General features: G+C 41.4%; 2 protein-coding genes across 12 annotated transcripts in view; one reads left to right on the forward strand and one right to left on the reverse strand.

Annotated features, from left to right (window-relative positions):
* SCRN1 (secernin 1) overlaps nt 1-20,745 on the forward strand; it is a 45,609-nt gene extending 24,864 nt beyond the window's left edge. For 3 of the 6 annotated variants that reach the window (XM_040069606.2, XM_040070014.2, XM_040069694.2), the window contains 6 exons: nt 3,178-3,380; nt 6,236-6,430; nt 8,066-8,231; nt 10,060-10,240; nt 12,251-12,410; nt 12,650-12,957. In XM_040069606.2, the coding sequence (XP_039925540.1) occupies nt 3,178-3,380; nt 6,236-6,430; nt 8,066-8,231; nt 10,060-10,240; nt 12,251-12,409 (904 nt within the window). In that variant the 3' untranslated portion in view covers nt 12,410; nt 12,650-12,957. Of the gene's footprint in view, nt 1-3,177; nt 3,381-6,235; nt 6,431-8,065; nt 8,232-10,059; nt 10,241-12,250; nt 12,411-12,649; nt 12,958-13,073; nt 14,682-15,700 lie in introns of those variants that run through there. The other 3 variants (XM_040069932.1, XM_040069857.2, XM_040069779.2) reach the window with 3 other exon arrangements.
* Nucleotides 17,841-27,958, reverse strand: part of WIPF3 (WAS/WASL interacting protein family member 3) — a 73,901-nt gene continuing 63,783 nt past the window's right edge. For 5 of the 6 annotated variants that reach the window (XM_040069289.2, XM_040068896.1, XM_040069096.2 and 2 more), the window contains exons 3-8: nt 24,445-24,577; nt 23,705-23,833; nt 21,435-22,172; nt 19,716-19,862; nt 18,894-18,995; nt 17,841-17,976 (exon numbers count right to left, since the gene is read on the reverse strand). In XM_040069289.2, the coding sequence (XP_039925223.1) occupies nt 17,936-17,976; nt 18,894-18,995; nt 19,716-19,862; nt 21,435-22,172; nt 23,705-23,833; nt 24,445-24,577 (1,290 nt within the window). In that variant the 3' untranslated portion in view covers nt 17,841-17,935. Of the gene's footprint in view, nt 17,977-18,893; nt 18,996-19,715; nt 19,863-21,434; nt 22,173-23,704; nt 23,834-24,444; nt 24,578-25,991; nt 27,574-27,958 lie in introns of those variants that run through there. The other variant, XM_040069379.1, reaches the window with a different exon arrangement.

A 27,958-nucleotide genomic window follows, 5' to 3' on the forward strand; every position in this document is an offset into this window, starting at 1 on the left:
CTGCCACCAGCTCTGCCTCTTTGATGGAGTATCACAGCATGTCAGAACACTGGAGCGATTCTTAAGAAACTAATAAAGTTTGTGTGATGGACTTCAGGGTTAGAAGTTGGTCCTGTTCCATGCAGGCTCTAAATGGAGAGCATGGACCTAGTCACAACATACAGAAAAACTGAGAGAAAATAAGCTTCAGCACAAATTCTTAAGGAACTTTTTTTTTTTTTTTTTTCCCCACTAGGGATTTTTTCAAAAGCTGATTTTTGAAAGCTATACCAGTATTGCTGCATTTGTTAGCTTATCAGGTTTTCCTTCAGGTATTCTTCCTAGCTGCCTGCAGTTTTGGGGGTTTTTTGATGCATAATTGCAGCTATAAAGCACTTACTCACTTGGGGAAGCATATTATTCTGAAGAGTTCATGTACTGTTTTGCTGATAAGTTAGGAAAGCATTATGATACAGAAGAGAAATATGGAGGAACCTGTAAATTACACCCTTATTCTTGCATTTTTGTCTTACTTTTAAGCCCCGTGTGTTTGTATTATTTATTTGTTCTTTTCGTCACAGGTGCAATAATTTTTTCAGAGCCACACAGAGATGCCAATCTTGGCAGGGAGCCAAGAATGCTCTATAAAATGGTATTAATTTGTTTACCGATTTCTTTCCTTAGAGACCTCAAAACTGAATAAAGTGGAATGTCATCAATTATGTCAGTTAATTTGGAAAGCCTGCATTATGTAATTGATAGGTGAAGTTGAAAAGCTTAAGATAATGTTGTTTTGACAATATGACAGCATGCTGGAGGTACTCAGGCAGTGGATCGTACTAAATTACTGAAATTTCATTAATGACTAATTCAAACTCTCATCTGGGGTTGAAATTGCTTCTGACTGTTCTTCCAGCTCACCTTGAAGGGTACTCTGAAATGTGTTAGTGGGAGGGGTATGCTGCGGGTGCTCAGGACCCTGATGCTGAGATCACTGACAGGACTTAATTTTGTGGAGTTAGTTATGTGGTTGTTGTGTAGGGTGGGGGGGGGGGGGGGGGGGGGTTCCTCCTTTTTTGTTTGGATTGTTGTTTTTTTTTTTTTTTTTTTTTTTTTTTTGTGTGTGTGTGTGTGTGTTGTGTGGGTGGTTTTTTTGGTTGGTTGTTTTTGGTTATTTTGCTGTCCCTTGTGACTGACAGATAGGAGCAGTCAAGCAATAGCAGAGCCTAGACCTTTACTTAATGGCAATAAATGTAACATTGGGACCATTTATAAAACAGTAATACCTAAAGGATACTTCTTCAGCCTGAGCCCCTGCTGCGGTTTTGACAGCGACAGCTAGACTGTAGCCATCTCAAATGGAAAATTTCAGGGAGACACTATTAAACTTTTAGTGTGATGTCATGTCTCTCGGCAGGTTTTGATCTAATTATAACCTTTTGATCATGAACTAGGGAGGAAGGAGCAGATTATCACTGGATCTGGGGACTGCACGGTCACCAAGGTAGCTTTCAGTCCATTCACTACCTGTGGCAGGGATGGTCTTAGGGAGTAAGTAAGACATTCTTTTGGACTGGCTTTTAAGTTATGTCTGTGGTAGGTGCAAAGACTGGCATGGCTGTATTGGTCTGAAAAAGCAGCTGCACCAGTGATGAAAAGAAGGAAGGAAAAACATAAATACAGAGGGACTAAAAATGGAGTCACCAGTACAAAACAAGTTTCAGCTAACAAGAAAAGACAGGAGGGAAAGATCCTGTAAATGCGAAGAAAGAAGATGATGGGGGAGGAACTGTCACTTTAAGTCAGGCCTTAAAATTCTACTTGGCTCTTCTTTGTCAGTAAGTGATAAATAGATGCTGCTGAGAGAGATGAAAACACTGCTTTCAATAATTCAGCATAAAACAAGGCCAATGGTAGCCAAGTATTTAACAAAGCAGAGCCAGTGCAGAGATCAGCTTGAGATCAACAAATCTATATTCAAATTATCAGGACCTGATTTGTCTACTGTAGTTTTTTAGAAAAGAAAGAGAGTGGTGTTTTCTTACCATGTGATTTCAAGAGAAATGGAAAGAGCTAGCATAGATAGTACTCATATCTAAAATAGTGATTTTCTTGGAACTATCCATCAGTCAAAATAATTTTGTCCATAGAAGGGTTAGAGAAAGACAAACACAGAGGGAAATATTAAGGTGACAAAACAACAGAGAGAAATTTTGGACTGATCCAGGTAACTCTCCCAAAGGATGGAGGCATGGATATGCTGTTGTTTGGGACACTGCATTTCCTCATTACCAGTAATTGGATTTGGGGACCAGTGAAATCGTTTGCAGGTCTGATTTCAACTTCTGGTTGCTGCATTTATTGTTGATTCAATTAGGGCTGTAAATTATATCAAGGTATCATTTTATGCCACTTATTCAAGGCAGATTACAGTCATTCCCTTCAGCTTTGTAAAATCTATTACCACACCTCAGTTTACTTTTCCATAAAACATCCTTACTTGGCTTGAACCTCCTTTTGAAATTCTGCTCTTTCAGACATATGGTTGCTCGCTCTTCTGACAAAAGCCATATCTGCTATTCAAATAGTTTTTTGGGGAAGCCTCTGCGGAAACTCTGATGTGTGACTGCACAAATGTTTGTGTTTACAGCATTTGGTACGCATGCAGGGATAACACCTAGCTTCTATGGCCAGCCAGAACATTGGGGAAGAGAGGTTGTAGAGAAGTTGTAATATTAAATACTCCTTCCCTTTTTTGATAGCTGGTAATAGTAATTTACAATTTCCCACCCTTGTACAGAAAAGTAAACTTGGTACAGCTGTTACTTAAAAAAGAAATACTTGCAAGTTGTCCTTCAAATGTATCTGCCTGAGGAGGGGATAAATAGAGCGTTGAATGTTTACAGTGCAGCTGAGATCATTGATTGGTAATTGGACTCTTTTTTAAAGAACTAAAACCCATCTATGATAGCCTTGAGTGTAAAGAACCAGCGTAGAAAATCAAGACTAGAAACAAATAATTCAGTATCTCATCCTTTAATTCTAGTAACTGATTAAAGCAAGAACTCTTACACTAGGCATACCAGACACTCCAACATTTTAAACCCAGATGAGTGCTGATGTTTAAAAGTAATAACTTTAAGGAGATCTCACTGTTTCATTCCTCTCTGAATCTCTGTTTTACCTTTTTTCTTACAGACTTGGCCTAGAAAGAGGTGCAACAGCTAAAGAAGCATTGGATGTAATAGTTGCTCTGTTGGAAGAGCATGGACAAGGTGGAAATTATTATGAAGATGGGAGTTCATGCCATACTTTCCAAAGCGCATTTCTGATTGTGGACAGAAATGAAGCCTGGATACTGGAGACTTCTGGAAAGTATTGGGCAGCTGAAAAAATTACAGGTTGGTTTTGAACTCACAGCAAATCCTACTAAAAATAACTGTAAAGAGTTGTCTTGGAAGAATTGGTTTTAAATTCAGTAAATCTAAATAAGTGACTAATGAATGCAAGTGTTTGATTAAATCACCAGTTTTAGTTTTCTATATTCGTACTATTCTGACTTTTTTTTTACAAGTTGATTTGCATTGGCTGATGTGACCTAGCGTTTTCTGTGAAGGTGGAGATTGTTGCTATTATGCATAAACTATGTAATAATAATATTTTTTGTATTTGATAGGTGTATTTTCTCAGTTTTCTCAGATTTATTTTCTGTTTGGAGCATGTCAGTTTTTTTTTTTTTTTTTTTTAATGGAGTTAATGCCTAAATTATTATTTACAAATCTAAAATATTGTGAGGAAAGGATAAGCATTGATAGTTTGGACAAAAGGGTTTTTTTCAGGTGGCAATTTGAATGGGTTGCTGGTGGTGGTTCCTTTACTGAAATAGATATACTCCCTTCATATCCCTGTTTTTTAAATTATAGTGCAAAACAATAATTTTCTGCGCTTTAAAATTGTAAATGGTTTCTTTTTCTGTATGTGTGAAGCCAGAGCTGCCAAACTAACCTCTAGAATTCACTGGCTTAGTGGATGAATTTATTTGAAACTTTTCCAGCATATGAGGGCTGCCTTAATGTAATATGATTGTTTAAGGCTCGCATTTAATTTATTCTCATCTTGATTTTTATTTTCATAAGAGTAGAGCTTTTTAAAACATACTCATCTTTGAATGAAGTGAAAATTCAGAGTATTCAAGAGGACTTTTGTCATCCATGTCTTGAGCTATGACAGATCCATTAAATTCTCTCCTCATTTCCCCCTAAATGCAAGGTAGGAGATAGAGATGGGGAGGAGCAAAGAAAGAACACCAGGCTGTGCAATGTTGTGTGATGATGGCCTGCTGCAGTCCCTGCCATCCAACAGGAATCAGTTCCCCTTGCAGAGCTGGGGTTTCCCAGGTGAAACTTTGCATTTTAAGGATACCCGCAGGTTATCTGGCACGAACAGATACCAAACACAGAGGAGGGAAGGCTGAAAATGCTGTCCTGATAAAAGCCCAGTTCTGGAAAGCAGCTGACTCCCGAGGTTCCTGGGATTATGCAGTGACAGCCTGCCTCCTTCTCTTGACCTGCCTGACTGATACTTGAAGAACAGTGGGTTTTATTTAGCAGTTTTAGCTGCATCAGCAATGCATAACCTTCACGTCCTTCTTCCCAGCAAATAAGCTGTTCCCTTCATCTGCTGCTTGCAGCTTTTTGAAATGATTCTGCAGCCCTGTTCTGGTTTTTACCAGCACATTGCTCGTCAGGATGTCCCTGTGAGCTCAGATAAGTAGTTTCCATCTCCTGCAGCCCGCCAGGAGGAAAGGCTCCTGGCATGTAAGAACTCTGTATTTCATACTTTGTTCAGGGGGTTCTTTTTTGCAACCATCAGTGTGCCTCTTAAGCTTTCAAATGAATGCACAAAAGCTGATAAAATGGGGAAAATGTGTCATTCCCCAGTGTGAAGGCATATTTTTTCCTGACTATCCTCTGGGTTCTAATACTACTGCTGCAGGACTGTAAAGCTTATAGTGTTTATCAAACAACTCTCTGACAATAGTTTAAGAATAAACACTTCAAAGTCCTTTCTATTAATGTTTCTAAGTCTCAGTGGAAAAATTTATTTGATTGATTTTTTTTTTTTTTTGTGGTGGATCAAACCCATGAAATATTACTTTGCATGGGTTAATAAATGTAATATTTAAATCTCTTAAGGAGTGGCTTGCCCAACTGGACACGAATACAGATATCCTCATCCCTCAAGTCAAGAAAATTCCCTGACAAGTGAGCTGTTTGAAAGTGTGAATCAGAATAAGCTATCAGTGACCCTAGTGTAAGTCAGAATGGACGACAGGGACTTTTTTGCAGAATGATGCATAGAGTTTCCTTAAGTTGTTACCCATTATTTAAATTGCATGCATGAGGCATTACAAAAGCAAACTTACTTTTTTGGAAGGCTGTATTAAAAACTTCCACAACTACAGGCTTTGCTTCTGTCTAAGAAGTGATTTGTGCCAAATTCTAGACTCTGTGTTTATTTTAGTTTATAGTTTTACTTTATCAGCGCTTTCTCTGGCTTCCAATACCTTTGCTTTATTCTCTCTGAGGAGTATCTGCAGCAACCACTGCCGTGCTGTGGCTATATGATTGTAAGCACTGCAGTATTTTTGATGAAAGGAACTTTAAAAACCCTTTAATATTCTTTGGAGGCTACTTACACATCCCTTTTACTTCATGCCATTTTAAAATTTAAGATAAAAAAAAATTAATTTAAACCTATCTTTCAGCTTACAGTGCTTCTCAGCTGGGAAGCTCAAAGCAATTGTTAAGATTTTAAAAACATTTTCCAAATTCTTAATTTTGAAGGGCAAGGGATGTTCATGAAATGCAATTCTGCTGGAACATATTTTGAAATCAAGTCAGATTTCAAGCCTTCTTGTGTCTGTGGAATATGGCATTGGAAAAAGGATTGGGCAGGTGCCTTTGGCATTTGGATACCGCTATTGCTGTGTGGTCAGAACTGTGAGGTGTGGATTGGCATTCTGTCTAAGTCCCACCATTAATCACAAGTGTCAGTGTCTCAGTAGGGCACAGAGGATTGGGCTCTGCAACCTGCAGTGATTGGTAATTCTGTGTATGTGTAATTTTATAGTTACACAGTCATGCCAAATGTACATACTGACCAATGGTTTGTTTCCTAACTGATGACATTTTCCTTTCAGCTTCTCCGAGAAGAACTGTATTAATGCTCTCTTTTAATATGTGGCTCTTTCTAGAGGGAGTGAAATGCATTTGCAATCAGCTTTCATTAACTACAAAAATTGATGCTGAGCATCCTGAACTAAGGAATTACGTGAAAAGTCAAGGCTGGTGGAACGGAGACTCAGACTTCAATTTTTCTGAAGTGTTTTCTCTTGCTGATGACCATTTAGCCTGTTGTTCTGGCAGGGAGAGCCTAGAAAAGCAAGGTGGTAAGTGTTGAACTACCTTTCTGTGAGCACACTGGGTTTTCAGTCACTGCTGCCTCCTTTTCAGGCATTCTGTCCAGAACTACAAGTGACTGAGAACACCTCTGCATGTAGGGTGTGTGGGAAGATCAGAACTAAAATGATCAGAATTGTCCCTAAACTTGCCACAATTTAGGATGAAGCCATTAATGTCCCCTCAAACTTTCAAAACAGGATTGCAATTACAAAGTAACTTCCTTCAGTCTTCTGATGTGCATGATGTGCCACTGCATTTCTGCTTTACTGTAATTTTAGTGGCCCTACCTAACACTAAAATTATATTATTAAAAAAAAAATAAAAATGGCCTCACATATCAAAGATTGAGCTCAGTGGAATCTGTATTTTGGGAAAAATGTAGATTTAACCTTTTGGGGAAAGTTTCAAGAGCATAGTTTAACAAAGAGCAGTTGCAAACTGAAGTCCCTTTCTCTTTGTTGAGCAGAACAAAGCCACTGGAACAGACATTGTGCCTATTCTCTGAAATCAAAGTAAAGGTTTATTTCCAGACCCAAATTTATTACTGACTTCAGTTTGCTGAATACCTCTGATATGGCCAGCCTGCAGCAGTGCATGGCTGACATATATCTGCTCTTTCATGCATGAAAGATAGCACAAATCATCATTTTCTAAAAAGCCCTTTACTACAGATGTAAATTTACTAGACTGTTGGCATTTTCACATGCTGGTAAATGTTCTGAAGTGTTTTCTTCACGACAGAGGTTCTGAAGAGGTGAGATATTTGGTGCACTTCAGAGCTCTCGATAAGGCTGTAGAATTGCAGGGAGCATGGTTTGTGTCTGAGGCAGATACAGTAACTCTGAAGGACTATAGGTAAAAGATCTTAATAAATCTGGATTATAGCACTAAAAGCCCTGCTACAGGGCCCCTACAGACAGATGGCTGTGGCTGAAAACCTTGCAGGCTGCTGAATCATTCCGTGTCTCCTGGTGTGTAGAGGCACCTGTGCATGGAGGTTTGAGTCACTGCAGAGTCTGAGAAGGTACAGGGCAGAAGCCTGACCTGCCAGAGGAGCAGTGGGAGAAAACGTGGAGGGGCACTGGGGGGAAAGCTGTGAGGGACACAGGCAGGAAACACAGTGAGAACGGGGGATTCTTGTGGATAGGGGTTTGGAGAAAAATCTTGGTGTCTAGGTCTGCTGCTGTAACATTCTGTGACTGCGAGATGACGTTTCAAAATTTTGACTGAGAGATAATGGAAATTGAGAAGTGGAAGATCAGGGTGCTCTCATTCTGCCCTGCCTGGGTAGAGGAAAATGGATGTTTTATGTAAGTAATCTGTTCATAGTGACTGCTAAAGCAGTATTACAGCCTTCTTCCTGAAAGAGCACCTTTTAAATAGCATTTCTCCCTACCTAGCAATTGCCATGCCTAATTAATGCTTCCTACTGTTCTCATTTACTAGCTAGGCATGTTCTTTCTGAATGTTCATTGTTTAAGTAGAAACTATTAACTGGGATTTGTGACATGCCCATGTCAATTGTCAGTGGCCATTTTAGGCCAAAGCTTGTTTGGGCTAAAATCCTTACCTGGGCTCCAAGCCATTGAACACTCAGGAATTCTTTTCCCCCCTCCATGTAGGTGATGTTTCTGCACAAGCTATGATTGATGTCCTGCGAGACAAGGATAGTGGTGTCTGTGTGGACTCTGAATCTTTCCTTACTACAGCTAGCATAGTGTCTGTTCTGCCTCAGGACCCTAGTTTTCCCTGTATTCATTACTTCACTGGCACGCCAGACCCTTCAAGGTAAGCCACAGCACTGGGGTCCCTGGGGTGCAGAGCAGGGGATGGGCTGAAAGGTAAAAAACAAACCCTGCCACCCAAACTGCAACATACTTCAAGAGCATGTGCTAACCAGAAATGCAGTCAGTGCTCTGTGATGTGCAATCTGACAGTCCCGTGTTACCGAGCTTCTGGGGGAAATGCAGTTTAGGGAAGAGCCAGGAATTCCAGTGTAGTTGCTTTCCAGTTGGAAAGTTGTTGAGATGATGGAATTGGGGACTTCCCAAGTCACTTCTCTTGAACAGGTGGGTGCAAAAATCAAACAAATGAAGTGTTTCAACTATCAAAGAGGGGTAGCGTCATATGACATCAAAACATTCATCAAAACATATCTGCAAGTTGCTGGGATCCCAAGCATGTTTTTTGTTGGAGGGACAATTTCCAGTTGGTTTACACGGTGTTCTCTCTAGCTGAAAGTAGCTGAGGAGATCAGGGAACTCATGGGCCAGATCATCAAGAAATTAATGAATTATGTCGTGTTTTAAACAGAATCCACCTGGGATTCACAGAAATTAAACTAAGCCACTTGCAGTTATTCAGGAGATGTGCCTCTTGCATTGAGGTAAAGAGGTTATGGGGAGATGAAAATGGTGCCCTTGAATAGCTGACAGTCATTCATGTAGGAGGACCGGTAGTAATCATTAGATTTTACTGAGGGCTGTGGAAGTCATCCATGCCAAAAGGACTTTCCACCTACCCTGCATCATGCAACTCAGACTTTCAGGGTTAAGTGTCAGTTTTAAACTTGCTTACCCAAACTTTTCTTTGACTCGATGCAAATCCTTTTGCAATAAAAAGGAGCAAGGCTTCAAATTATTTTATTGGGATTTCTGTCCTTTTGAAGGTGGAAAACCTGGCTTAAAAGCCTTGTTTAGAGAGAGACCTTTCTTGCTTTATTCTACACTGTAATGCATTAAGAATTATTTTAAATGCAGCTAGTGAGTCATGTAAATTCTTAGTCAGCAAGGCTTCGTGACAGTGATGGAAAGGGTAGCAGTGCTGAACCTGCTGACTGTACACAGGCAGTGGTTATTAATTGTGTGTTGCAGAAGTCTTGCACTTTGGCAGGTTCTTCACTGCAGAGTGCAGGGTGCTTTGTTGTTCTGTATCTACAGAAAAGGAAGGTGGTTGTTCCATGCACTTGTCAAAAGCTGCTTCAGCTTCTCAGGAATGAAGATCCTGTATTGATGGGGTTTTTTTGTTTGTCTCTCTCGGGAGTTTAGATCCAAACTCAGTGTTAAAGTTGTTTGAGAAATGTCACAGTATTGGTAGCCATGTCTTCCCCCAGCTCTTGAAGCAAAATTCTAAAGTGCTGTTGTTTATATGCAAAATCCTCTCATATTGAACAAGATGTGTAATCTTCCCTGCTCCACACAAGTGGGGTTTTTCTAATTTTAATAAAAATTAGATCTGGAAGGAGGAGAGATGCCAGTGGGAACAGAGGAGAAAAACTGATGTGAGGCTGAATGTTGAGATTTGTTACAAAAACTTGGAGGATAAAATCAGTGCTACTCTTCTAAAAAGTGTCACAACTGGCATGAGGACACCAGAGAATCTTAAAGGTAAAAGGGGTAATAAGGTTTTACAATAATTGCCAAACCCAGTTCTTTTAAAGCACATGGATTTGTTTTGCTTGTGACCAGTTTCAAATCTCTAACCTTATCCATGCCTAGTGTAGATGAATTACCTATGCTGCTCTCTGTGTGTTGTTTTAAAATAGCCTTGTGAACATTTCAATAACATATATGAGATCTCTCTTATTACTGCAAACAGTAATTCTCATTTCTTTCAGATCCATATTTAAACCCTTTATTTTTGTCGACGATGTAAAATTAGTACCAAAAGTGCAGTCTCCTTCTTTTGGCAATGATGATCCTGCTAAAAAGATACCTCGATTCCAGGAGAAACCTGATCGTAGGCATGAGTTGTACAAGGCACATGAGTGGGCCCGATCTCTCCTGGAGAATGATCAGGTAAGAGCTGCGGGGCCTGGAATTAAAGAATTGAAGTCAATGTAGATTCCTAACCCCAGAACTTAGTTCACAGTCACTCACTGAAAAACATTCTCTGAATATTCTTAGAATCCTTGTGAGTTTAGCTTGAATAATGATGCCCTCTGAAGGACAAACTATTCTGCATAGTTTCTGTTATCCTGGGAGTGTTGCTCTGTTCCATTACTTTTACAAAATGAAAAGTCAAACTGTTAAGCTGATTATCTTGTTCAATCCCCACTGTGCATATAGTCTTTGTAGTGATTAGAACACTGGATGCTAGTGCAACATGGTATCAGAATTATGTGCTAGGATGAGGGCAGGAGTGTTGTAATTTAAATTATATGCTGGATTAAGAACTACATCATTTGGAAAGGTATTTTTCTTGAAGAAATAATTTGCACGTGACAGTTTTGCAAGTCTTGCGTTTTGCCATTCAATGCGTTTCTGTTAATTTTTAAGATTTAACAGAAAATGCCGTGTGAGAAGAAACGACACTTTGCAGTGCCATGCAGTACATAACCTGAGGGCTGAAAACCTTCCACTGTAAAAACTTAGTGTTGAAGATCTCTTAGGCAAATAATTTTGGAGTAAGTTTAGTCAGGAAGGGCATTATTCTGTATAGCTTTTCCAAATGGTTGAGGTAACAACTTTTGGTGTCGTCGGACAGGTAGTTGAATAACTTCTCAACATTTGCAATTACAACTACAGCTGTAAACTGGGTAAGTGGTTTTAAGGAAGTGAAGCAGAGGGAAAGATCACCAAGGCACACCTGTCAGGCTTTTATTGGTATTCAGGCAATTTGTGGAAGACCCTCACATAGTTACGTTGAACTTCCACAGAGGACTCGCTTCTTTACAATTTTCCTCTATGTGTATTTGCATGGGTCAGAGTCTTGCTATGATCATAACATTCAGACCTACCCATTACTGATTGAGGAAGCTATATTTATAAACTTTTGCATATTTAAAGCATTATTTAAATGCAGTTTGGACTAGATTTTTAACTTCTTGGAATGGCATAATTTAACATCTGTGGCCTCTGGTAACATTGTTTTAATGTGCAGCTGGCTATCTCACATCATAATGCAAGATGTTGATTTAGGGAAGACCTAGAAGGGGCATCTTAGCATCTTGTGGATTCTTGCCTATTAAAGTCCCCAGAATGTGACACCAATAGTTGTGGCAGAAAAGGAGATGCAGTTTCTACTCAGGCTTCATGCTATAAAAGCTTCCCATCAGACAGCCTAAACCTTAGATGAGATGCTCTACTCTTTCTGGAAAAAATGCTGAGAAAAATCCTGAAAAATTCAGAACCACCACTCATTCTAAATGACTTTTTCCCCTCTATAACTCAGTTTTGAAAGCTGCAAGCAAAACAAGCAGCACTTCTTCATTAAGAAACAAAACAAAAAGGTAGAATTTAAATCACATTTGGATAAAATGAAACTACACCTTTTCCAGGAGTAAATTTTCTAGAAACACAAAGAGCAGTAAGTCAGAATGGCACAGAAAACCTCCCTGGGATTTGGAGCCTTAATTCTGTTACATGACACATCATTTCAGATCGATTAATCATCTTGCAGGTGTTAATTTGAGGAATGCACATGCAAAATACCACAACCTGTACAATTCTTAGGGCTTCTAATATTCTCATATGGTTCTAGTTGTGGGACTACAAGTTTAAGAACTTGCTTTGCCTCTATTATATATACAAGCCTTATATAATTTTCCTCTATCCATCTTTCACCCTCTTTGCTTTAAAATTAGCAACTTTTTGGGGTTATTTTTCTTAATGCACTAAGTGTCCAGGATTGTTCCTTTTAGCCTTTGGCCATCCAAAATAATTAATAACAGAAATAGTTAATACTTTAAAAAAGCTTTTTTTGTTTTTAAAAATATTTGAAAATATCTCTGTAGCAAAGAGAAACAGTAAAATGCTTTAATGAGCCTGTTTGCCGGTTAACTGAGTTTGGTTGTTTCATGCCTATAGGATAAAGGCCAGAAACTGATGAGGATTATGTTAGACCTCGAAAAACAAGGTTTAGAAGCAATGGAAGATATCCTTTCTCGTACAGAGATTCTGGATCCAGCTGAAGTAGTGGATCTTTTCTATGACTGTGTTGACACAGAACTAAAGTTCTTCAAATAAAGTAAGCAAACAATACTTTAGGTACTACTCTGCCAGTGAATGTGAAATGTTGGATCCCATTCTGAACCTCCTCCTCTTTTACACTAAGCTGAGGATGTTAAGAATTGGGTTCAAACCCACCTTTCTACCTGCTCAGCTTGTCTCCAAAGTCCCTTTTCCCTATGCTGCATTGCAGGCCATTTTTTTTTCAATTTCATTTTTGCTCAGAATGGATTTTCAACAAATTTTATTTCATTTCAGCTACAGTGGCTATTGTTAGCCTTTTCACTGGAAGACTGCAATGTTCTTCAAGCCTTGAAAGAAAGTCTTCACACTTGTGATTTTGCAGGAAAAAACATTTCTAGAGGAAAAAATGTTACTTGCTAGCTGTATCCGGTTAACAAATTGCTTTCCTTTGTCCAATCTTGTGGTGTTCCTGTTTGTGTATGTATATAGTGAAAGGAGAAAGTCACTGACCGGTCCAATTACTGTGTGCATGCTGGCTAATTTAGTACAGAATGTTAAAACATGTATGCTGGGCAACCAATTAAAGTAAAGATTTAACTTCATCAGGCTAATTGCCATATTGTCATCGAAAGCAATTTGGTTTTCCCTCTGTTGCTGAGGACTCTAGGCTTGCAGCAAAGCTGACTTGCATTTTTTTTCTTCTTGCAAATTCATACAGAGTTGAAATGGTAGAGTTGAGATCACAGTTTGAGACGGGCAGGAAGGTAAGTCCTGGCTCTTGACCTTGTGCTGTGGCCATATCTGGTTGCAGTAAGTCAGCACCTGACATTATGCCTGTACAAATTATCAGAATGAAGTCCCTGGGTTAAAGTTCTGCCTTCACCCTCAGCCAGCTTGTGTTTGTAGTGCACCTGGCTGCTGCTCCAGAACTGAGCGCTGAAGTGCAGAGCCAGCCTGGATGCTGTAGAGATCTACACATACTGGCTCTTAAGATGCCATTAATAAGGTGTCAGATTTATATACAAGCTACAGATTTGGAGTTTTTTAAAGGAATAGATGTCAGACATTGATAAATACCTGGCTATTCTCCATCTTGCTGCCTTTGTACTGCTGAACAATTCCTAGTAATCTCTGTTGTGAGACACATGGCTGATGAATCCGTTAAGTACCAGCCAGTTGCTGGTGGGTGTGGCAGTCCAGCTGGTTAGGCTTAGAAATGGCCGTCCTATGCTTCCTTACGTTAAATGCAATGCTGCAGCATGCTTCCCTTCCTCCACAGTCCTACAGGCAGACCTGCTTTTCACTGTATTTTCTTCTTGTGCAAGTGAGATAGGGCAAACACTGAGAATTAAACCAGTAAACACTGTGTCCAGTGACGATGGTTGGTGGGTTTTTTTCATACAGGAGGTTGAAAGAAGACGTCCATGTCTTTAATAAGTGGAAGTTAACATACAGAGTTAAAAATCCTTCACCATTTGGGAAAGTGGATGGTGAAGTGCTACAGGCTTTTGTATTGAGGAAGTAAAAGGTCCTTAGAAAGCAGAAACACCTCAAGTTGAAACTGTAAGAGCTGTGCATCAGGGAACTAGTCACTGCCATATTGGCACACTGTTTAAATGAAATTGTTCCGTTCAGACTCATTACTTTGATATTGCCTTGTTTGACAATGGCAATTGGACAAAAAAACATGGGGCCTTTTCACTTACAGAAAACAAGGAAGAATATATATTCTCTTATGGCCTACCTAATAATCTCCCATTCACAATAAAAGCCTCCCATGCTGTCTATCATAGGACCAACTCCTGTGTCTAGGTATTTTAAAGTGTTGACAATAGGAGAAAATATTCAAGTAGACCTTGAAATTCAGCTGCAATGTATGGTAACCAGAAGAGGGGCTGACTGCAAGCACACTTGATATCAAAGAACGTTGTGGGGGATGAAGCCTGCTGAAAGAGAAGTGTGCTTTTGCCAGCTGCCCATAACTGAAGTAAATGGATTTCCCATGAAATCATATCTCCTGATAGGAGGAGCTGGGCATTTCTGAACAACTAGGGAACAGGGTTAAAATTATTGCCCCAGCCAGAAGACAAAAAGTAGGATATCCTGCACAGTTATTCTGCACAACTTGGATGTCCAATCTTTGAGAGTTGGGAGGGAGTCAAGATGAAAGAAGTGGGTGTTCCTGTTAAAAACATCCTATCTCTTATTTGCCTGTTTCTTAAGAAGAAAGCAACACTTGCAATTATCTCATGGGCGTTCATGTCCTTATTTAGAACTAATTCTATGACAGACTGAATAAATTGTTTTGAGCACAGTGATCCAGGTAGTAATTTTCTAATAGTATGTTGATTTTACTTCAGTCATATAGCACACTTAAAAACAAAAGCAGCTGTGGTACAGCAACAGGGTTGGGTGCAGTCAGTAGAAACCAGAGCAACTGCAAAGTCTTAATATTTGCAGTGGTCTTGAGCAGAGGTGTGTCTCAGTGGAAAGACACAGTGGGACTTGTGGGATCGGCTGCCAGGGTGATTCTCTGTATCTCCAGAAGCTTCAATGGATCTTGATTGACAAATACATGGGAAACATTTCAGAAATGCTAGCAAATAGGCACACGATTTCTAATTTAATCCCTGAAGATATTTATTTCTAGAATACCCAAACCGTAATAAAAAATGGAGTAAAATTTTCTTCTCCGTTATATATATGCTGGCAGGTAGTCTAGCGTTAGGTAGTTTTAAAATCCTTTGGAAGGTACTTCCTATAGACCAGTACACAAATTTCAGAATAAATGAAAGCCAACACTATGCCACTTTTAATAGTACTATACCAAAATAGTTTGTAAAACAGTAGTGAACTTTTCCAGTTTGAGAAGCAATGTAGATGTAGACCCCTGCTTGTTACTATATCCATGCATATTTATCAAGTAACTACAGTAAATGACAGTATTGGTCAAAGCATCACCACTTTTTTTCTTTTCACACGATGTACAGCAGGTTATCATAATAGGCTAGAAAAAGACTAATATTGCTTTCATGTGGGTGAAGAGCATTTTAGCCCTATACCATCTCACACCATGAACGTGCATGTGTGTGGGAATAGTTACAGCATAACTGAGCTGCTGTAAGAACGAAGAGAAAAGCAGGGATGTAAAGATGAAGTTACCTGTCTTTTCCAAATAGTTTTTTTTTCAAAGGCAACACCATGGGGCAAGATCATCAGTGATCTGTAACATTATTACACCTCTAGCTGAGGGGAATTGATGGCAGTTATATAAATTAATGCCATAACTTTAACAGCCTGGCAGTTAGCACCAGACTCACACTGAACAGCAGTATTCTTTTTCAGGCTGGTGAATCATGGAATCATTTATATTGGAAAACAACTCTTGAGATCATCTAATCTAACCGTTAACCCACCACTAAAGCGTGTCCCTGAGTGCCACATCTACAAGTCTTTTAAATACCTGTAGTATTAAATGGAGACTTCACTACTTCCCTGAGGAGCCTGTCCAATGCCTGACCACCCTTTTGGTGAAGATATTTTCCCCTAATATCGAATCTAAACCTCCCCTGGCACACTTGAGGGCATTTCCTCTTGTCCTGTGCCTTGTTATTTGAAAGAAGTGACTGACCCCCACATTGGTACAGTATGCTTTCAGTTTACAGAGAGTGGTGAGGTCCCCTCTGAACCTTCTCAGGCCAGGATGATGTTGGCCTTCTTGACCACCTGAGCACACACTGGCCCTTGTTCAGCATGTTCAGCCACTGTCAGCCAGCACACCCAGGTCCTTTAGTGGCAGGTGGATTTCCAGCCACTGTGCCTCCAGCGGTGCCTGGGTTGTAACCCAGGTCTAGGAACCCACAAAAGCTGTAAAAAGGGGAATCAAAGAGCAGCTGGGATTGAAAGAGATGGCCACAGATCATCTGGTCCAACACTCCTGGCCAAGCAGGATCACATAGTGCCAGTTGCTGGGGACAAAGTCCAGATGGCTTTTGAGTATCTTTAGTTTTTGAGTATCTTTAAGGAGTGAGACTCTACAAGGTCCCTGGGCAACCTGTTCCAAGGCTCAGTCACCCCACACAGCCAAAAAGTAGTTCCTGAAGTTCTGACAGTGCCTCCTGTGTTGCAGTTGCCTATTTCCTCTGGTCCTGTCACTCAACATCATTGAAAAGAGTCTGGCTCCATCTTTATACCCTCCCTTCAAATATTTATATACATTGGAGAGATCCCCTCTGAGCCTTCTCTTTTCTAGGCTGATCAGTCCCAGCTCTCTCAGCCTTTCCTGTCCCTTCATCACCTTTGTGACCCTTTATAGGACTCTCTTCAGTATGGCCATATCTTCCTCGCACTGGGGAGCCCAGAATTTGGACACAGCACATGTGGCCACACACCAGGTGTGGCCTCACTAGTGCTGAGCAGAGGGGAAGAATCACCTTCCTGACCTGGCGCCACTCCTCCCAATGCAGTGACTGTACAAGAATAAGGGTAATTCTTGCTAGATCTGAACATCTGTGATCCAAAGACCTTACCCAAGGTCTGAATATTAAAAGCAGTAGTTGAAGTCTTGTCTGCTGCTAGGTTGTTACTTTTCCCAAACAACTCTATTTGAGACAACAACCACTTTGGGGGCTGAATGTTCCATGTGGTGTGTTTTGGACAATGAACCATCACTGCTGGCAAACAGTAGTAGCTGTAGTTGCCTGTTCAAAATGTAGGGTTTGGACCCCTCATCCAAAGGCCTTGTAATTGCTGGGTAAAAGTAATCTATCACAGAAAGGTAAATATCCACTTTGGCAGCAGGAAAAGGCAGGACGTGTCCTTACATACACTCATCACGGCACGTGTATTCACACACGCCATTTCTTTTTCTTGCTTACAACAGAGCAACTTCTTTTTCCTCCGCTTTGGAAAGGTTCTGTCATCTTTGTCAAGTCCATGACCACCCTCCCCAGCTGGGCTTCTTCAGACACTATCCTATAAGGATATGTAATCTTTAGGAGGTAGGCTGATCAGCAGCCACAGCTCCTTGGCATCTCCTCTTCATGCTTCATGAGAAAAGGATTGTGGCCCCATCTCTTCAGGAAAGTGTCATCCTGCTGCAATCTGAGGCCAGGTAGAATGAAAGAAGTGAAGAAACATAAAAAACAGACTAAAGATAGCACATTAGTTTGGAAGTTCATTGAAAAAATGTCTGAATAATAACTGGAGAATTTCCAAAAATTATGATGGAAGGGGAAAAAAGAACTACAGGCACGTAGCACGAAACATTCTGAGGTAACATTGTCAGCACAGTAAGAATGAGAATTGTTTCAACACTACAAAGAATTTAAATTTTATGCCGCTTTGCTTAAAAAATATTCACCTATATACAGTAATTTAAAAGCCTGTACTAACATTTCTGTAGTATGTAGGCCTGTTCAAAAGGTATCACTTATATTGTTTCACAGTTTATAGAAATGTTAATATTGCAGTACTTCTGACTCAAGTACAATATATCACTGCAACAGGGACCCCTTCTGTTTTATATGTTATCTTGATCTTCCTTTTAATACTAGTCCAGAGAGCATCAGAAGACTCTTCTCATCTCACGTGTGTTCTTAATGGAGGATTTTTAGAGGGATCTGTAAATAGATAGGACAGATTTTAAATAGGTATTTTGGATGCAGTTATATAGCAGGGATGCTGCATTTATCTGCTACCCCTGATATATACATACATACATTCACATACGTGTGTGTGTATATATATATTTACATACACACACATATTGCTTGTGCTCTGCAGCCCTTCAGTAAAAAGTCAGAATATACAGCAGACATTTTAGCCTGACTGAGGCTGCTATGAAAAGTCATGCAAAATACCTTAGCATGGAGACAGAACAAAAGGTTAATTAAAGTTGGAGATCTAATAATACAGAAAACTTGGTTTTACAAAAAGCAGAGTATGAGCATGAGATCTTTTGGCACTTTCAACTACCCATTTTCAAAACTGGATAGGTGAACTGCTCTTAAAACAGTGACCTGATTCTAAGTTAAGAAGGGAGAAAAAGAAATAAAGCAAGGTTCAGCCATTTATCACTTTTCTGACAAAATTCAGATACTAAATCTCTTTGTTATTCAGGTGTGTAAACACCATGCATAGGATTTAAATCAAAATACATAATGGAAGACATGGATCAAGTCATTTTTCTCTGTGATTTCACAAGTTAGTGAACAAAAATATCAAACTCAGTAGCTGCCCAAGTCTGTTTTACAACATGACTGTTTTTAACATCACAGGCTTTGCAAATTTAGCAATCTAAAAACACAGGCTACATATCCAGCCACATTATTTGTTTTTAACTGAGATTCTAAAGTAACTAAGTGCTTTTCATTATATCTTTGTTCCCTATTGCCACTGTGACAAATCCCATTCCTCTGTGGGCCTGTGCTAGCGGTCCAGTTATGCCAATGCTGGTTCACTTCTTTATTTGCTTTATAAAGTCCCCATTTTTAAAGCTCTTGATAATGATCAGATCTTTTCATGCTTACACACTTACCTCTGGCTATCTTGCTGGGATATGTTCTCTGAAATGGTTTGAATTCATCAGGTGGGGGGAAATCTTCCACAGAATGGAAAGTAAATTTTGATTCAAAGTCATCTGGGAAGTTTCAGGGAAATAAACTTTAGTTGCTGCTAGAGAGAAAGTCAAAAAAACCCAAAAAACCAAACCCAAACAAAAAAAACAACAAAAACCCAAACAAACAAAACCCCCAACCCCAACAATGTTGCCGCAAGTAATTGCAATTAAAAATGCTGGCTTATTTTCCCCTGGAATTGATATAAAGCACCTTGATGAGTACTTCTGTGAGCCATCCAAGTTTTTTGTCTAAATTACAATCTCTGCCTGCTATTAAAACTGAAGTTAAGCTTCTGGCTGCTGTTCCAGTTTTCTGCATTGATGGTATTGTGGTAATAGATGTATTCCTTGGTAGTTTTCAAGACATGTAGCTGTAAACAAAAATGAATGGCTAATTTGTCAGACCACAAAAATAGTGGTCTTTGCCCGACAGGAGTGAAGCCTCTAAATGTCCATGATCTGGTTTAAAGAATGATAATATAAGCACACTATGGGAACTTTTAATATTTTTAAGTAACTTCGCAGGTAGTGCATGATTTCCTTTTCTACTGACTGAATTCAAATCCTTTGTGAAAAAGCCTTTATTTTCTATTATTGTATAAGGTTGTACAAAAATGTTTCTATTAGTTTCTGTTACTGCTAGGACAAAGTCTTGAGTGAGCTTTTGGGGTCTGAGACACACACAGGCTTTTGTACTAAAATTATTAACTAAGGCAAAGAGATTTAATTTAATGCTATTACCAATGATGTGCATATTTCCATTTTTAAGTGGTGTGTAGGGATCATGAGCTGTAGCCCAGGCTGAGACTCCAGACTTGCTTGTAAGTTCAGTTGTTGGGGATCTCGCTGGTGGCTGTGGAGGTGTGACCAGCTTCCCAGCACCCGGTCCTTTAAAAAAAAACAAACAGGAGACCAGCATATAAACATCATCATGACTTAAACCCAACAGTAAATGACACACAAAAGTGGAGGAGGTGTAGAAAGAATGTAGTATTTGGGGCAAACATACCCATAGCCAAGCCTGACCACAGATTTGTAGCATTAAGTATTAAATTCAAGTCACTATTGGAAATGGCTGGGGCTTTCCATTTCCAGTTCTAAGGAAAGCATGACATTCGGAAGTGTGGTTTTGTCCCGGTCTGGAAGGGATGATTATCCTTCCATTTTCACAAGAACAAGCAGTCTCTTTAAGCAAAGGAAATCAACAAAACAACCACACTAGGTGGTATGTCTAAAAGAAAATTTCCTGCCACTTTGGCAGCTATGCAATGAAATTACCATTAGTCTTGTGCATTTCACTGAGGAGTTGCAAGAGCCATCGAAGTTTACATCTGGAAGACCTACCACAGGAGCCGTGTGAGGGGGAGGGAGCCCAAGGCCTCCAAGTTAGCAGCCTCTCAAAACTGCTTATCCTTCTACATAACAAGGGACAGGCAGGGTAATTTTATGGAAAATGTACAGACTGAACTACCATGAGAAATGGGCACCTTGACATAGAAACATCTCACCAGAGTTCTAAGCAGCACTAATCACCACCGCAATGCACCTGATCTGCTGTACTTACATGGCCTTTCCCCTGGCTCTCAAAGGGAACCAGTAATCTTTCTCCTGACATGCGGCTGCTAAAATACAGGGTACAGAACATTCTCTTTCAGATATTCCCTGTTAAGTAGCTGTCTCCATTTCTCAAACCCACACAGATCTAGACTCATCTTTTTTTATTATTGTCATTACATTTGAGAAGTCTAATAAAATTTCCTTCTGTCATCTACTCAAGGAAATACTGGATAATACCCCTCTTCCCAAGTAGTTGGGGAAACCGTTGGCCCAACCACCTTGATCACAGGAGGAACTGGCTGCTTCTCTTTGTTGAACAGCAGAGGGCTGCAGCCAAATTTGCCTTTGCTCACCGATGGCTGGTAGCTGCCCCATCTCTGTGTCATTATCTCCTGTAGTGTTTCCCAGCTGTTGCCAATATTGCCCCCGCATGGGTACAGGTGTAGAGGGATGTCCTGGGCAGGCTGGCAATGAGCAGCTGCTCACCTGGCAGACACCGTGGTGTGTACTCTGCACCGCTTGCAGACACCTCAATGCCAACACAAAAGCAAGAAGCAGCCCAGTGGTCCTAAGACTTTTCCTCCACTGATTAGGATGTCACTTCCAAGAGTGGCAGCTTGAACTATAAGGCATGTGTGCCCAGGGCTAAGAACTGCCTGACATCTGAAAAAGCCGTATGTTTTGGGTGCTCATTGCGAGCGGTCCAATCTCTATTCCTCCCATGTGTGCTCTTCATCCCCGCCCCTCCCCAGTCACCAGTGCAACAGAATGATTTGGATTGCAACGAGGCCTTAAAGAACGAAGTCATCTTCGAGGTCCCGTTCCAACCCGAATCATCCTGCGATTCTCCCCGCTAGCCGAAGGGAGGGATAAGCCTCCTTCCTTCGGAGGTGCCGCTCTCACCTGCGCCTCGGCCGGGTCTCTTCTTCCGGGTGTCCACCACGGCTGCGGGCAGAGGGGGGCCGGGGGTGGGTGGGAGCGGCAGCGACTGGATGTTGCTTGGCTTATGGAACTGTGACAGCAAGTGAGGAGACTTGGGGGGCAGCGGAGGGGGCACGTCGGCCCCGCTCAAGGCCGGGGAGGGGGGAAAGGAGAGCCTGTTCGGCGGCGGGGGGTGGGCGTGTGGCGGCGGAGGAGGCGGCGGCGCGGGAGGGGGACAGTCCCTCCCTTCGGCCGGAGCGGCGGCGGCCGCAGAGGCCTCGGCGGCCCTGCCCGGCAGCCCGCAGGAGGGCAGCGGGGGAGGAGGAGGGGGCGGCGGCGGGTTCGAAGCGCCTGCTTGGGGCTTGGCGGGTTTGTCAGCCTGCGGGGGAGGGAGCGGGGGAGGGAGCGGGGGAGCAGCGGCGGGGGTCACCCCCTTGGCAGGGCGCTCGGCCGGAGGGGGCAGAGGGGGAGGAGGAGGGAAGGTGAGGGAAGGCTTGCTGGAAGCGGGAGGCGGTGGCGGAGGGGCGGGCAGGCTGGGCCGGCCCGGGCCCGCTCCCGCTGCGGCTCGGGAGGGGCCGGGAGGCTCCGGCGGGACGGCGGCCCTCGCAGCCTCGGCCGGGTGCGAGGGGTTGCTGTTCGCCTTGGCAGCGCCGCTGCTCGACGGGGCGGAGGGTTTGGGGGATGCTGCTCGGACTCCGGAGAGCTGCCCGGGCCTCCCTGCTGGAAACCAGATATCAAGTGTTACACACAGGGGTGGCGTGCCCTCTCCTCGGACCGAACAGCGGCGAGTTCTTCATCTTCCCCTCCCCAGGGGATACCCTGAGGGGTTAAACTCATTCACCCCGAACAACTCATATCCAACAGGTTGCCCACGCTGTAATGGGGCTTAGGAGGCGATGTATTCCAGTGGGGGACCAAGGATGCTGCTTAGTTACATGAGGACCTGCTGAGACACCCTGCTCCCCTCCCTGTTCCTCAGCTTCTGCAGAAAGAAACAGTTTAAGGAGAAGGAACTTTTCTGCAGAGTCTGCGGCCCTTCACACCAGCCTCATCTTGTGTGGTACCGCCTGCTGGGCATCGAGAGTCCTGGTGAAAAGTACAGGAGCAGTTTGACACACATCAACTGGCATCCTTCAAGTTAACTACTTGCTTAGGATCAAAAAAATCACACAAATGTTACAGAAACCTCAACCCCATCGGTAAAAGTCAAGTTTTTAAAAGCAATGCCTCGAAGGCTTTCTGGAAGGCACAGGTTCTGGTATTTCCTTTTTAACGGCAAATGCCTGAAGATTCTTGAACTTAGAAAATGTCTTTTCCTGAGTAAATGTCAAGGATTTATCACAAAGCAAGATGTCAGAAAAGGCATCTCATTCAACACTCACATGGTCTGATAGGCATGTCCATAGTTTTAAGAACAACTCAAAGTAGTTACTGCCGCTGAAGCTGTGACAAAAGCCCCATCACACACAGTGCTGTGCATCTTGCCTTTTGGGAGCAAAAAAACCTTCAGGGAGAGCCAAGTTCTGCCATTCCCTGCAAAAACCTACTTTGCTCTATGCTGCCTGAGAAGGCACCAGCTGCCTGACAGTGCCAGAGGTCATTATTGTGACTGTAAAAATCATCCCTCGTTGATGCTGGCACTTCTTGAGGTGAAAGCAGCAGTGGGGATCCCACATGTGCCTTCCTCCTGTCATTGTGAAACAATAATACCCTTCTTTTTCAGATCAATAAATTACCTTGCTGGATCAAAGCTACACTCAATAAAATCCAGAGAGCAAAAATCTTAAATATGAATCTTTAAAGTAATGCACAAGAGTGTAATGCCATAGAAATATACACTAGTGGAGAGAAGTAAATATGACTTTGCCATTTGTGCTGAAACTGATAAGCTCAGATTTCAATACTGTATTGAAGACACTATTAAAAGTTTTAATTTAATGTAAAAAGCTCAGTTAAAGAGATCTATTTAATCTCTTTCTCACCAAGTGTGGAAATAGCTTTTTATTTACATTTTAAAAAATAAGGCACCTGAGATCTAGAAGGGTAGCTTCAATCACACTATTAATTGAGCCTTCCATAGTCATGTGATGAACTAAGCATTCAGGAAAAAACAACAACAAAAAAACCCCAGTCAACCAACCAACCAACCAACAAAAACTCAATAAAAATCAATCAGTAAAGATAATCCCAAAGTACTTTCATCCCAAATTTCTGCCTGCCTAGCTATGCTTTCATACAAATGAAGCCCTTACCTGTCATGTCCCTCTGGCCTGCTGGTCTGAGAACAGGAAAGCCACCAGCAAATAAACCTCCCAGAGGCTGCTGAGAGCCTCCTTTATTAACAGCTGGGTTACCTCCATCTCTGTTAGCTCCTTTGGGTTCTGTTAAAAAGAATGAAAAACCCAGGGTATATGAGAAAACAATTTCATCCTTGCCCTGCGACTGCTAAGGCTTGGTGCCAACAAAGAGCCAAGGCCACACTGTCCCTGGTTACTGCAGGAACCGCCATCTCTCTCTGACCTGTACCTTGGAGCACAGCACCCTCTGGTGCTCTTCAGTCTCACACGAATCGTGACGCCAAGAAGTAGTTGTGTCAGGCCTAATACTGAATTTATGTTTCCAGAATTTTTTGGCATTTTTTTTCTTTTAATCTAATAAAGAACAATTCTTCTGCTAGAGCAAACAATTCCCACTTAATTATTTTATTGAAATGCTCTCAAAGATTTCATCATTCATTATTTATTTTGGAACAAGGAATGCCTGTTCAGGTGATAACCAGTTGGAGACATACCATGAAGTGTTAACAGTCATTGATCTCAGAGCAGGATGCTTGTTTAGAAAGTGTCCCCCGCATCCTAAAGCCATACTATGATGCAGACCTTTGCTGACCTTCGAACCTGCCCTTCAGTTTGAAACTGTCCATCTGACCCCCACCCACACCCGAGGCTTCAGCAAAGCTCCCCCAGGGCCTTACTGAGGAGCACACACTCACTTTCAATCTGTGGTGCACTTCGGTCGTTGATTTGAGTCACTTTCCTTAGGCGAGTTCCCTGCTGGATATCAGCCAAGAGTGCGTTTCGTGCCTTTTGGTCCTCCTTTCGCAATTTTGGTATCTCTGAGCTTGCCTGTTGACAATAAGAGCTTTAGAAGGGAAGTTCAGACAAAAATGCATGTTTAGAAGGTATTACACAGGCAAACATGGGATAGAAGATTTGAAATAAGCCCTCCTTGGCAGCTGTCACTCCCAAGCCTAGGAGTCGAATCAACAGGAACAGCATTTGGTTATGCAGGAGGCAGGAAAGCTGAAAGTTTAAACATAACACAAATCTAATATTAGCTGGGCTAATACTGTTGAAAGCAAATTAGAAGGCATGCTTAAAAGTGTGACATCATTTGGCCATTTATGGCCCCTGTCCCACAACTCCATCTGCTTCTGTCAGTGCTTATCATGCTATTTATAATGGTTTATATCAAAAATTTTATATGTCAAATTACAATAAATATCTGTTTTATCCACTTTTCTTAGGAAAAGAGATAGATAAATGCATGCTGCACTTATATTTGAATGTGATCATTAACTTATTTAGACTGTCTCCTTGTATGGGAGATTAACACCGGTTTAAGTAGAATGCCTTTAGAATAATACAATTATATTTTAGTAACATCTCTATCCTAACCAAGCTTGGTAAAGTCAGGTTGCAGTTTAAAGTTTTGTAATAAAACAAAGCAAATTTATTCTTTATTCTTATGCCTTCAAGTTTCTTGTTATATATATATTAGAAAACCATATATTTTTAAAAAATGGATGTCTCACTTTCTAAAAGCAGTTATTAAACAGTAAAGCTGTTATTCCCAAACCTATTTGTGATCAACAGAGCAGTCTAATAGAGGGGAATCTTCTCATCAGAGGAGCAATGTTCTGTTTGCTTCCAAAACTCGCAGAGATTAGCTAACTCCCAAAAGATAATGAGTACCACAAGTGTTTCCATAGCCCTAACTTTTAGCATCACAGTTGTAATAAAGCAGAACAACACTGTCACACTTGAAAACCCCCCCAAAACCAACCCAGCTTGGTAATGGCATTCTGAAAGCAAAACAGAAACTTGAAGACACTTAAGCAGCTGCTGAATTAATATTGCGTCTAACTCGCTAATCCCAAGTGAAGAATTCTGTCGGTACGATATTATTCCTGGTTATTTTTGTACTTGCTAAAAAAATCCAAACCCAGGGATTTGCCGCGCCCCGCTAGATGGAGCTCCAGACCGCCTCTAGCGCCGCCGCATTCCCGAGCTCTGATGTAAAAACTCGGAATTACAGCCTGGCTGATATGCAACCCCGTGCTGTTTTAAAATGTTAGGAAAACTCCCACTTTGTTCCATTTTCCTCCTTTGAAACAGCCGCCTGCCTTCGTTCTCGTGGAACAGGGAGTCCCACTGGCCATTACGAGACCCCAGAAGAGCTGCCCGTGTCAGGGTGTGAGACCATGTACCAGCCACAAACCATTCCCACTCGCCTTCTCTAGAAGCTGACAATACTTACTGTGAAAAATGGAAATACCATAACTGGAACAAGGGTGATTCCCTTCCTCGCAAAAGCAGTTTATCAGTATCTTCAACTTCTTGTCTTTCTATTCCCACTAATGACTTTGCTGTAGCAGGACAAGCAGGATCTAGACAGATCTGATCAAGAGCTATGTTTAAAATTAGATCCAGCAGCTGTCTTTGATTTCCGGGTTCAAGTGTCCATATATTATGCCAGCTGTCCACTTCACTTCCCAGATCTACTTCTCTGGGCAGACAGGCTATTAGAACATAGTCTTGATGCCCAGACTATTAGGCTAAAATAACCCACTTGTGGCAACTTGTGGCAAGTGACCCATGACTTGATATCAGTGTAACACAAGCAAGACAAAAATCTGTCATATAAAAAGGCAGGAGTATTGTTCTGTTACTCCATAATGCATCATAACAAGCTGCCTCTCTCTTACAACAGATTCCCTTACTCTGAGCATAACTCCATCCCATGCCCCAGCTGTTTCTTCTTCCTCCTCCTGTACATAAGAGATACAATCTTCCGTGCCCAGCCTGGTGGACTTGGATGATTGATAAGCTGCCAAGTAGCTTGATATGGATTCTCTTTTTCCATTACAAAGTCAAGATGGCCTGGGGTGTAGTGTTGCCTGGTTGCACAGCAGTCAGAGCTCCTTTGGTTTTCTTATTTGCTGCCTGCACTCCCAAGGCCAGTGATAATCCTTGCCAAGAATAATTTCAGTAGGTAAGTATCTCACTCACTCATCTACTGGTGTCCAGCTTTTGCAAAGTCCTGGATTTACCATATTGGTTTTGGAGAGAGCCTTCCTTTTTTTGATGAAGAACTAAATCTTGGATTCGCACTCACGCTGTGCTTGCAACCCATAGCCCAAACACAGATAATAAACATGTAAGTTCTGCATCAAGAGGAAAACCGAAGTAGGAACTCTTATGGCTGTCAAATCTTCAGCCCACATCACATGCAATAGAAGTGTTTCAGCAGGAAGACAAATACATTTTAAGTCACAGAGGGAAAACAGCTGCAAGACAAAAGATGTAATTCTTAGGCTACTTTCTACCCCACCACCTGCAGGGCAGCTCCATTTATTTACAAAAAGAGAAACATCTCAGTATTTCAATGACAATCAGAAGGGAAGTGGAGAAGAATGTGAAGATAATTTGTTTCATGAGAGGCCAGAGCTGCCTCAGGTAACACAGAGTGAAATTAAATTCCATACTTTATTTACAGGAATTGGTAAGGGAACAGTGGGTTCTCATTACCTTAGCAACCACTAGGTTATTCTGCTGCTATTTCAGACACAAAGAACGTCACGTTCAGTACATACTTAGAAACAGAACGGAACAAACCACGCATGTAAATAGCCTGAACATAAGAATTACTTCCTTTTCATAGCACCCAACTCCACCACGTTTTGTCTTCAGTGTCCTAAACTGCACACTCAGCTATGATATGCAGTAAGTAAAGTATAGGACTAATGTTTAGGTTATCTGTCAGGTCTTCAAAATACCTGTAAGTAGGAAAATACCATCAAATCATATTTTTTAGAGTCATGTTTCAGACTGTAAATCATCAATGTTGGAAAGAAACATTTCAGAATTTGAAGCTGGTAACTTAGACCAGTGGAGATATGAATGAGGACAGCATGAATATAGATAGGGAGCTAAATCACTGGAGCTTGAGGCCGTTTGAAAAAAAAAAAAAACCACACCAAAACATGTTTCCCCACTGTTGAGGTGGAGGGGAGAAAGGAGAAAAAAAAAAGGCATCTAAAATATGCATATAAAATAATATAAAAATGTCAAATGTAAAACTGAAAGTGACTGGATTACAAATAATGGTCATGTCTCTGAAACTAAAGCCTGTATTCCAAGTTCCACAAGCCTGGACCTGGAAGGGGGCTCCAGCAGCAAGGCTGAATTAGCAAGTATGGCAAGGAGCGACAGTACACTCCTCCA

The sequence above is a fragment of the Hirundo rustica genome, chromosome 1, assembly GCF_015227805.2.
Source record: "Hirundo rustica isolate bHirRus1 chromosome 1, bHirRus1.pri.v3, whole genome shotgun sequence".
Classification (NCBI taxonomy): Eukaryota; Metazoa; Chordata; class Aves; order Passeriformes; family Hirundinidae; genus Hirundo; species Hirundo rustica.